The 9375-nt window shown below is 64.7% G+C and overlaps 2 protein-coding genes across 2 annotated transcripts in view; one reads left to right on the forward strand and one right to left on the reverse strand.

Moving 5' to 3' along the window:
* The window catches only part of PITPNM2 (phosphatidylinositol transfer protein membrane associated 2), a 76677-nt gene extending 68842 nt beyond the window's left edge, over window positions 1–7835 (forward strand). The window contains exons 11-21 of the mRNA XM_023528143.1: window positions 207–486; window positions 586–750; window positions 1532–1693; window positions 2501–2649; window positions 2991–3107; window positions 3449–3565; window positions 3676–3824; window positions 3907–4056; window positions 4476–4659; window positions 4743–4871; window positions 4963–7835. Coding sequence (XP_023383911.1) covers window positions 207–486; window positions 586–750; window positions 1532–1693; window positions 2501–2649; window positions 2991–3107; window positions 3449–3565; window positions 3676–3824; window positions 3907–4056; window positions 4476–4659; window positions 4743–4871; window positions 4963–5286 — 1926 coding nt within the window. The 3' untranslated portion in view covers window positions 5287–7835. The remainder of the gene's footprint in view (window positions 1–206; window positions 487–585; window positions 751–1531; window positions 1694–2500; window positions 2650–2990; window positions 3108–3448; window positions 3566–3675; window positions 3825–3906; window positions 4057–4475; window positions 4660–4742; window positions 4872–4962) is intronic.
* Window positions 7836–8407: 572 nt separating this feature from the next.
* The window catches only part of ARL6IP4 (ADP ribosylation factor like GTPase 6 interacting protein 4), a 3271-nt gene continuing 2303 nt past the window's right edge, over window positions 8408–9375 (reverse strand). Inside the window, exons 3-5 of the mRNA XM_023528144.1 lie at window positions 9189–9343; window positions 8762–8831; window positions 8408–8682 (exon numbers count right to left, since the gene is read on the reverse strand). Of these exons, the coding sequence (XP_023383912.1) occupies window positions 8626–8682; window positions 8762–8831; window positions 9189–9343 (282 nt within the window). The 3' untranslated portion in view covers window positions 8408–8625. The remainder of the gene's footprint in view (window positions 8683–8761; window positions 8832–9188; window positions 9344–9375) is intronic.

The following is a 9375-nucleotide window of genomic DNA, read 5'->3' on the forward strand; positions in this document are numbered from 1 at the left end:
AGCCCAGGCAGCCCTAAGCACCTGCCTTTGCCGCTGTGGCTTGTGTGTGGGGACTTATGTGAGGCCTCAGTGCGGGGCGTCCCAGGAAGCTGCCCCAGGCCCTTGTTACGCCCCTCAAACCCGGCTGCCGTGGGCTGTGGCTGAGGCCAGGCCTGGCTAGGCCCTGGGGGCCGAGAAGGCTGGACTTGACTAGACCAGGAGGCTAGACCAGGAGCAGTGTGTGGGATCAGAAGGTGGCCGGGGGCAGGGGGCCTGGCCGCGTGGCCCCCCTGCCCACTGTGTCTGTGTTGGTCTCTGTCCATCCCTGTCCCAGCCTCCCTTCCCTCTGCCTCAGCTCTGTGCCCTGCCCTCTCGGCCCTGGGCAGGCAGGCTCCGGCACACCTGGGCCCATCCTCACTGCCAGCTTTGCTCAGATGCCACGCTCATCTGCCACTGGAGGTGTCAGCCTTGCCTGGCACAGCCTCCACCCCGACTCCCCCAGCCCAGGTGCATGCTGGGCCCTCCATCCCACTGCTCAGGGGCTTCCAGGCTGAGCCGGGCGAGGCCTCTCTTACCCCGAGGTCTCTGGTCCCTGTCCACCTGCAGCAGATGCGCTCCAGACCCACAGCACAGTCTTCCAAGAGCACATGGGCCCCTCCTCGCCCGGTGCAGCCACCACCGCCCGAGGGTTCCGCCGAGCCAGTGAGATCAGCATCGCCAGCCAGGTGTCGGGCATGGCAGAGAGCTACACGGCATCCAGCATTGCCCAAAGTGAGTACAGCGGTGCCGGAGCCCATCCTGCCCACACCCTCCCATTTGTCCCAGCAGGGACCAGTGTGCCCCTCCAGGGGCAGTCGGCAATGTCTGGACACAGATGGGGAGAGGGTACTACTGGCATCTGGTGGGTAGACACCAGGGATGCGGCTCCATGCCCCGGAATGCCCAGGACGCCCCACCGAGGAGTGATCTGGCCCCAGATGTCCACAGAGGAGTCTGGAGGGAAGGGGCGTTAGAAGGGGTGGCCCCATGGGGCCAAGTCCAAGGGGTATGAGACTGGCAGGGTCCCAGAAAGCCAGGAGACAATGGGCCTGGGTGGCGGGGTCCTAGCCCCGGGGGGCAGGGCGCTTGCTCCCCGAGGGAGAAAGCTGGGGGCCTGTTTCCGGACAAGTAAGCGGAGCTGGACAAGCCGGAGGGGTGGCTGAAGGAGCCAGGGAGGTGAGGTCTCCTTGTGGCTGCCAGGCCCTCCTGCTTCCCTAGGGGGCCAAGGACCCATGGCTCTTGCCATCTCAGAAGGCTCCCTGCAGCTGGCGGGGGTCCAGGTGACCCCTTCTCAGCCCCACCCCCAGCCTGCTGCCCCATCTTCCCTGCCCGCGTGATGGCTTCTCAGGCTGCCTGTCAGAGCAGGCAGCGCTGGGGCTAAGGGCTAAGGCCGGTGTGGTGGTGTCCCCCGCGTGAGGAGGGCCGAAGGGGCCTGGCGTCCTGCCCAGCATCCTTCCCGGCCCGTGGTGGCCCCAGCATGGCTGACACCTTTCCCGTTGTTCTTGATTCTCAGAGGCCCCAACGCCGCTCAGCTACACCCCCAGCGTCAGGCGCCTGTCCCTGCTTGCTCTGCCCCCCCCATCCCCCACCTCCCCAGGCTCCCGCCCACAGGCCAGGCAGGCCAAGCCCAGCCTGGAGAGGGCTCCCCGCCTCCCCGACCTGGACATCAGAGAAGGTACTGGGCGTCACACGCCCGCCACCCACACTCGCCACCTCTTCCCTCTGGGGTCACTCTCTGCTTCCAGGCCTGTCTCACCGCCAGCCCTGCTCACTGGCCCCACTGAGGCCCAGCTGGGGAGCTAGCAGCTGGGCTGGGAGCACTCAGACACCCGGGGAGGAGGCAGGAGTGGCTGGAATTGGCCGAGGGGGGCGCCAATGGTCACAGGTCGGGCAGGCTGCCGGCAGAGGGCAGGAGACTCTGTTTCCTGAGCGTGTCCTGTGTGTGGCCACTGGGGGGCGCTTTACAAGCCTCACCCCTAGCTGCAGTGGTCGCCCAGCCCCAGGTGGGAGCGGACACTCACCCCCAGGCCTCTCTGACCTCACCGGGCTCCCAGGTGCTGAGGCGGACAGCAGGCTTTGCCGCGGGCTTCAGGAAATGGAACTCCCCCCTGCGAAACCTTTCGCGTCCTTGAGGTCTGGGGGTCAGATGGAGGCCAGGAGAGGCCCAGGGAGGGCAGGGGTCACCGGGATCAGCAACCGGACCAGGGACAGCGAGTCCTGCCTCCACACCCGCCTCTGCCCCTCCAGCTCCGCGTCCTCACGCCGAAGGCCTGCGGGCACTCTGGCTGCTCGGGCCCTGTCCCGGCCTCCTGTGCCGCCTCCTGCTCCCTCGCTGCCCAGCCCGGGAGGAGGACATGAGCTTTGGCTGCTGCCCTCCTCCCTGCTCAGAGGCGGGGTCTCCGCGCCTGTGGCCTGAGCCAGGCCCGAGGGGCCAGGTGAGCCTCTGGGGTCCCAGCCCAGTCACGGTCCGTCCCCCTGGCAGTTGCCGCGAAGTGGTGGGGCCAGAAGCGGATGGACTACGCCCTGTACTGCCCTGATGCCCTGACGGCCTTCCCCACCGTGGCCCTGCCCCACCTCTTCCACGCCAGCTACTGGGAGTCGACGGACGTGGTCTCCTTCCTGCTCAGACAGGTACAGGGTCCCCCTGCCAGGCACGCCCACCTCGCAGGGGAGCCCCAAGTCACCCTGCCGCTGACAGACGGGGCCCCGTTTCATGGATGAGGACAGTGGGGGGCCTGCCCTCTGACCCCCTCAGACCGGAGCCAGCAGGATGGAGGAAGCTGAGATGTGGTGTATGTGCAGTCATGGGATAGACGTGAATTGGGGGGAGCAGAGGGTGGAGCGTAGTGGTCGAAAAGTGCCTCCTAAAGCCCTCACGGCTTCCCATCTCCAGCTCTCGGGCCGCTGGCCTCTCGCCCCTGGGACAGGAGGCCTGGCTTGAGCCTGCCTCTTGGCCTTCCTGTCCCCCCCAGGTCATGAGGCACGACAATTCCAGCATCTTGGAGCTGGACGGCAATGAGGTCTCGGTGTTCACGCCCTCGAAGCCGAGAGAGAAGTGGCAACGGAAGAGAACCCACGTGAAGCTGCGGGTGAGGGGTCCTCTGGGGGCCCAGGCCCCCGCCGGGGGCCCTAGGGGGTCCTGACGAGACTCGGTGTACAGACGAGAAAGCCGAGTCGCACGAAGCGTGGTGTTGTTTATCCGCAGGCGGTGAGGTGGGAGCTGTCGCCCCATTTACAGACGGGGCAGTGCAGCAAGGCCTCCGCGGGTCCCCAAGGCTACGTGCTCAGTGGCCGAGCTGGACTTGACCCTGCGCCATCTGGCCTTAGCCCGCGCTCACCCCACAGGCCCACGGGAGGCTTGAGCTGAGCCCAGGAGACCCCAGCCGCCTCTCCAACCCCCAACCTGACCCAGCCTCGCTCCTCTTCCCAGAACGTGACGGCCAACCACCGGATCAACGACGCAGTTGCCAACGAGGACGGCCCCCAGGTCCTGACGGGCCGCTTCATGTACGGGCCCCTGGACATGGTCACCCTGACTGGGGAGAAGGTGAGGACACAGGGAAGTGACGGGGGCCCTTCGCCTCGTCCCCCTCTGGCTGGGGTGTTGGGGTTGGGCAGGCCACGTGGCCCAGGGTGACCAGCCTGCCCGACTCCCAGGTGGACGTGCATATCATGACGCAGCCGCCCTCGGGGGAGTGGCTGTACCTTGACACACTGGTGACCAACAGCAGCGGACGCGTCTCCTACACCATCCCCGAGACCCGCCGCCTGGGCGTGGGTGTCTACCCCGTCAAGATGGTGGTCAGGTGGGTGCCTCGGCGAGGCGGCCACCTCCGGGGCAGGAGGGAGGGGCCCCGGTGGGTGCTGACGAGCTGCCCCCCGCCCCAGGGGAGACCACACATTTGCCGACAGCTACATCACCGTGCTGCCCAAGGGCACGGAGTTCGTGGTCTTCAGTATCGATGGCTCCTTCGCCGCCAGCGTGTCCATCATGGGCAGCGACCCCAAAGTGCGGGCCGGGGCTGTGGACGTGGTGCGGTGAGTGGCCCCGAAGGGCGCAGTGGGCAGGCCCGGAGGCAGGAAGCTCCTGGGGGCCAGGTGGGGCAGGCCTCGGGTGCTGGAGCAGGGGACATCTGGCTGGGACCTTGCAGCTTGAGGAGCTGGCACCACCACTTACCAGCTGCGTAACCTCCGCTCAACCTGCTGATGTTGGTGCTTCAACCCTCTCACCTGGGAGATGGGGTCCTTGCAAGTCCAGTCACACCTACCTGCTGCAGAGGGCGCATGTGGGGCTGTGTGACAGGCGTGGGGGCCGTCGTCATCATTGTTGTTGGAGCATGATCAGGGACGCAGTCTTCAAGTGGCCCAAGCATGGTCTGGCTGGGCAAGAAGATGGGGCGGCCCAGGAAGGGGGACGGGGTGGCCGTGGGACACCCAGGCGTGCCCCTCGCCCCCAGGCACTGGCAGGACCTGGGCTACCTCATCATCTATGTGACGGGCCGGCCTGACATGCAGAAGCAGCGGGTGGTGGCGTGGCTGGCCCAGCACAACTTTCCCCACGGCGTGGTGTCCTTCTGTGACGGCCTGGTGCACGACCCGCTACGGCACAAGGCCAACTTCCTGAAGCTGCTCATCTCCGAGGTGGGTCGCAGCGGAAGGGGCCCACGCGGGGCCGGGGCGGGGACAGAGGGCCGTGCCTGTGCCCACGCCGGTCTCGCCCACAGCTGCACCTGCGCGTGCACGCGGCCTACGGCTCCACCAAGGACGTGGCGGTCTACAGCTCCATCAGCCTGTCCCCCATGCAGATCTACATCGTGGGCCGGCCCACCAAGAAGCTGCAGCAGCAGTGCCAGGTGGGTGGGCGGACCGCAGTGGGCGGCACGGGCGGGCAGCCCCGAGAGCCCGCCCTGTGACAGCGGCACCCCTCCTCGCCCCTCCCTGCAGTTCATCACCGACGGCTACGCGGCCCACCTGGCCCAGCTCAAGTTCAACCACCGCGCACGGCCAGCCCGCAACACGGCCACCCGCATGGCGCTGCGCAAGGGCAGCTTCGGCCTGCCGGGCCAGGGCGACTTCCTGCGCTCCCGGAACCACCTGCTCCGCACCATCTCGGCGCAGCCCAGCGGGCCCGGCCTCCGGCACGAGCGGACGCACGGCCAGCCAGACAGCGAGCAGCGGGGCCAGCGCAGCATGAGCATGGCGGCCGGCTGCTGGGGCCGCACCATGGCTGGCCGGCTTGAGCCGGGGGCACCCGCAGGCCCCAAGTAGGGCACCCTGAGTGAGGCGCTGTGGTCTCCATGGTGCTAGGAGGCCTGGGCACATGCTGTTGGCCAGGGACCAGCTTGTCCCAGGGCCCAGTGGAGGACACCGGCCGTGCCTCCTGGCCTAGAGTCTGAGGGGTTCCAGCTTGTCATGGGAGCTGGCAGGACGACCAGCCTCAGGATGACGGAGGGACCAGGACCCCCCATGTGGACTGGCCCAGAAGGTACTCCTGGACAATTGCCCTGCGGTGACCTCGCAGCTTCCTGACGCCAGGCCTGGGCCCAACCTGTCACCTCCCCAGCCACTAGCTCGCCCTGACCCCCGGGTCCCCTTCCACCTGGTAGCAGCTCCGACAGGGGACAGCCTGCTTCTTGTTAACTTGAGTTACTCAACTCTCCAACCTCACTGGTTTTGCACTGGTTTTAAGAGACCCATTACCATCTCCCATGGCTACAGACTCGTTGACATGTGTGGAAGTTCAAAGTTTGCGGATCCAGGACCTATGGCCACACAGAAGGCTCCAGGGCGGCAAATCCTTGTATAAGCAGGAGAAAGGCCATATCTTAATTTCTGCAGCTCTGCCTGGCCTGCTAGTACCCTGGCAGCCCTGGACTCCTGCCCACCTGGAGCCCAGTCAGGCCAGGAGCCTGGCGTCACCTTCGGCTCTGGGCACAGCCCAGGTGATGAGGCCCTTGAAGCCCAGAGCCAGCTCTTGCGAAGCCCTGCCTCGGCCTGCGGGGCCTGGCCAGGCCTGGCCGCCTCTTCCACTCGCCTGCCGTCAGTCAAGGCCTCATGCCTCGGCCTTCCCGCGTTTCTACACCTTTCTACTCCAATCTGATTTCTATGAGGTTTTTTTAAATGAGCAATCCTTGGCTGCTTCCTTTTCTTAACTCTTTCAGTACCAAGTGCAGCCCCTCCACGTGAAAACACCCAGCACTGTGACGGAGTCCAGCCTGGTTCTGGGTCCCAGGGCCCTGCCCCTGCCCACGCAGTAGGGCATGGGCTCCCTGCCTCACCCGACCCCCGTTAATTCCACTGAATTTCTACTCTGGTGGGTGCGGCACACACTTAGTTTTTTTAAATGCCAATTCCGTTCCGATACCGAATCTGAGAAGCCACAACTCCCGTCGTCAGCTTAAGGGCAGGCAGCCACGGCTTCATTTCCTATCTGGCAAGGACCACTGTCCTGCACTGGTCTGCGCGTCAGCCCCCCCTCCCCAGGACCTCCTGGCAGCCCCTCTGCTGCTGCTCTGCCTTCGAGGTGGGGCAGCCTGCCTGGCCTCTGCCAGTCGTGGTCGAAGCTGCTGCCAACCTGGATACGGCCTCAGGGCCACGTGGGCTGGGTCTGGGCTGGGTTGGGGACGCGCACTGATTGACGCTGCCCTCCTCCCGTGTGTAGATATGTACAGCCAAGGGGTCGTGTAAATGTTTTGCAAAAGTGGGTCTACACAGAGTGAAGCTATTTATTTTGTGCAGAGAAAACGTCTGGAGGGATGGGACCTTCAGGGTTTATTCATATTTAAGACGTAGCTTTTTGTTGTTGTTTCAGGCGTATGTATAAAGCAACGATTATTTTATGGACCAAGTTTTAATGTAACTGTTGCAGTTAAAGTGCAATATCTGACCCCCTCTGCTCCCCAGCGGGAAATCGCTCGGCCGACAATCACGGCCCCGGCGAGGGGCCCCCTATGGCCAGTGCCTCCTCTGTCGGTCCCACCTCACCCGATCTTGCCTACCACCTGGATGACTAGCCATCCAGAGAAGCACCTGGAAGAAAGAGTCTCGGGCCTGCCTGCGATAAAGGCTGGGAGGCCTCCTGGCCCGGGGAGGCCGCATGGGCAGTGGGCTCGGCCTCTCCTAGCAGGCAGCCCCCCGACAGCTCCGTACTCCCCACCTTCCTGCCCAGCCACCAGCCATGCCAAGGACAACAGCAATAGTCCCCTGGGTCTCTCCCGGGGGCCCTTAGCCATAGATGGTGAGACGGGCCGCCCACCCTCCCTGTCGCTGTCTCTCTTCTATACCCAGGTCTGCTTCCTGCCTCCCTGAGATCCCTTTCGGCACACACTCCTCGAGAAAGCACCAGTGTTTCAGAAACAGAGAGGGAGGGCAGAGTCCTTTAAAAATACCAAAAATGTTTACAGCGTTGGGTGCTGAGCTGCAGGGCTCAGGCCTGACCAGTCGTTACCAAAGGGTGAGGCAGGCCTTGCTGACTGCCGCCCCCACCCAGGCCTGTTAGAGTAGAAGCCTTAGTCCCAATCCCACCCCCAAAGCCCAGGACCGAGCCTCAGCCCGCCACCCCCAGCCCTGACCACCCGCCTTCTCTGATTTCTAAAGAGGGATTCAGCAGAGACCCCCGCCTCGCCTGCCCGCCACGTCCCATCATGTCAGTCAGCACGGTCTTCACGTCTCGCCCCCCGCCCCTGTCTGTCCGGGCCACGTGTGAGCAGTGTCCTGACTCGCCCCACCCGCCCCTGCTGTCCCCGCACCATCGGGCCTGAGTGTGCTCTGTATACAGTGTCATCGTCTGTCACCAATTAAAGAAGCAGGAAGGCTTCCTTCTGGGTCTCGTTACTGCACCGGCAACCAGGTCATCAGGTGGGGGGTGGGAGCACGGCCCATCCTGCGGTGGGGAGAGGCCGCCCTCCCCAGGACACCACGCCAGCTGCACCCACGGTAACACCGGTACACTCACGTGGGCCTCAACCTGAGCCGGCCCCTTCCGCCCCTTCCCAGGCGTGAACTTGGCTCATCCTCACAACAACCCGGCGACGTGGGTGCTCTTAGCCTCTGCGTTACAGGGGACACAGCTGGTCGACTGGGCCAGGACTCTTCCCCTGGGCCGCCTGGTCCCAGCTGGAACTCTCAACTGTTGTCACATTAGGAGTAAACAGGGCAAGGGGAGCGTCTCCCTCCGAGCCTGAGGGAATCGGGTTTAAGAGCCACGTCTCTGGGTTTGGGTTCGGATGGGGGTGCGGTCTGGGTCATCCAGGCAGGCTGATCTGAGGGGAGCAGAGCAATGGCGGCCAGTGCAGCCTGCACAGGACCACCAGGGCCCTGCAGCCCATTTGTCCCCGGATGTCCAGCAGCCCTTCCCTCCCCCTCGGCACAAAAATCAACAGAACAGAGGGTGTCGCCAATGAGGGAACATTTAATACCTGGGAAGTTTCACTCTTTTAGGAAGTGGGGGGACTGACAAGGACAGTGGCCCCACCCTCCCCCCTGCATCTGAGAGGAGGCTAGGCCAGAGGCCGGTCCCCAGGAGAAAAGGCAAAAAGTCCCCACCAGGCTTCCGGCGGCCCACCCTGTTGTGCCAACACTATCCACAGACCTTGGCCAGTGGGGCCCTCAGGGCGGCAGCCCTGCTCGCATCTGGAAGGCCAGGCCATCCCCTCGGGTGGCTTGCTAGATAAGAAAGCACACAGGAAGAGACACGTCAGAAACGGAGCTGAGGGCAGGCCCTGGGCAAAGAGGTGACACCCACCTTGTTGATCTCCCTGTGTCGTTCCTTGGTCACGATTTCCTCTAAAACCTCGCCATCTCCCTTAATGAGCCTGGGGAAGAGGGGGAGCAGGTTGAGCCTCCAATGCCAGAGCGACAAAGCACGACCTCCCGGCAGAGGGGTGCCATGCCTCAGGCCCCCACCCCTCCCTTTCTCCCACCCTTGGGACAGGGATAAAGGTGGCGGGAGAGGCCCTGCCATCAGAACAGCCAGCAGCGGCTCTCTGAGGACCCTCACGGTCCATCCCGCCCCGCGGCTGCTTGCTCTGCGCGGTGGAGAGGACCAGCCCGAGAAGTCGCATCGATGTGTGGCTACCGATCTCCCACCCCCCACCTTTTTAGAGCAGCAGCCACTGCCTCTCCTCCCGAGACTGCAGGCCTGGGGCCGGGCTTCGCCAAGCACTGCCCACCTGGTGCGCCCCGTCTCCGGGTCCACGACCTTGCGGATGACGCTCTGCCGGGCGTCCCACTCCTCCTTGGTCATGGGCTTCATGGCTTGGATGCGGAACTTCTGTTCGTCTGTCAGGACTTGCAGAGGAGACGGCACGGAGGTGACGGTCGGACCTCAGGGAGGGGACCCTCCCCATCCTGCCCACG

The sequence above is a fragment of the Pteropus vampyrus genome, unplaced genomic scaffold (assembly GCF_000151845.1).
Source record: "Pteropus vampyrus isolate Shadow unplaced genomic scaffold, Pvam_2.0 Scaffold23, whole genome shotgun sequence".
NCBI classification, from domain to species: Eukaryota; Metazoa; Chordata; class Mammalia; order Chiroptera; family Pteropodidae; genus Pteropus; species Pteropus vampyrus.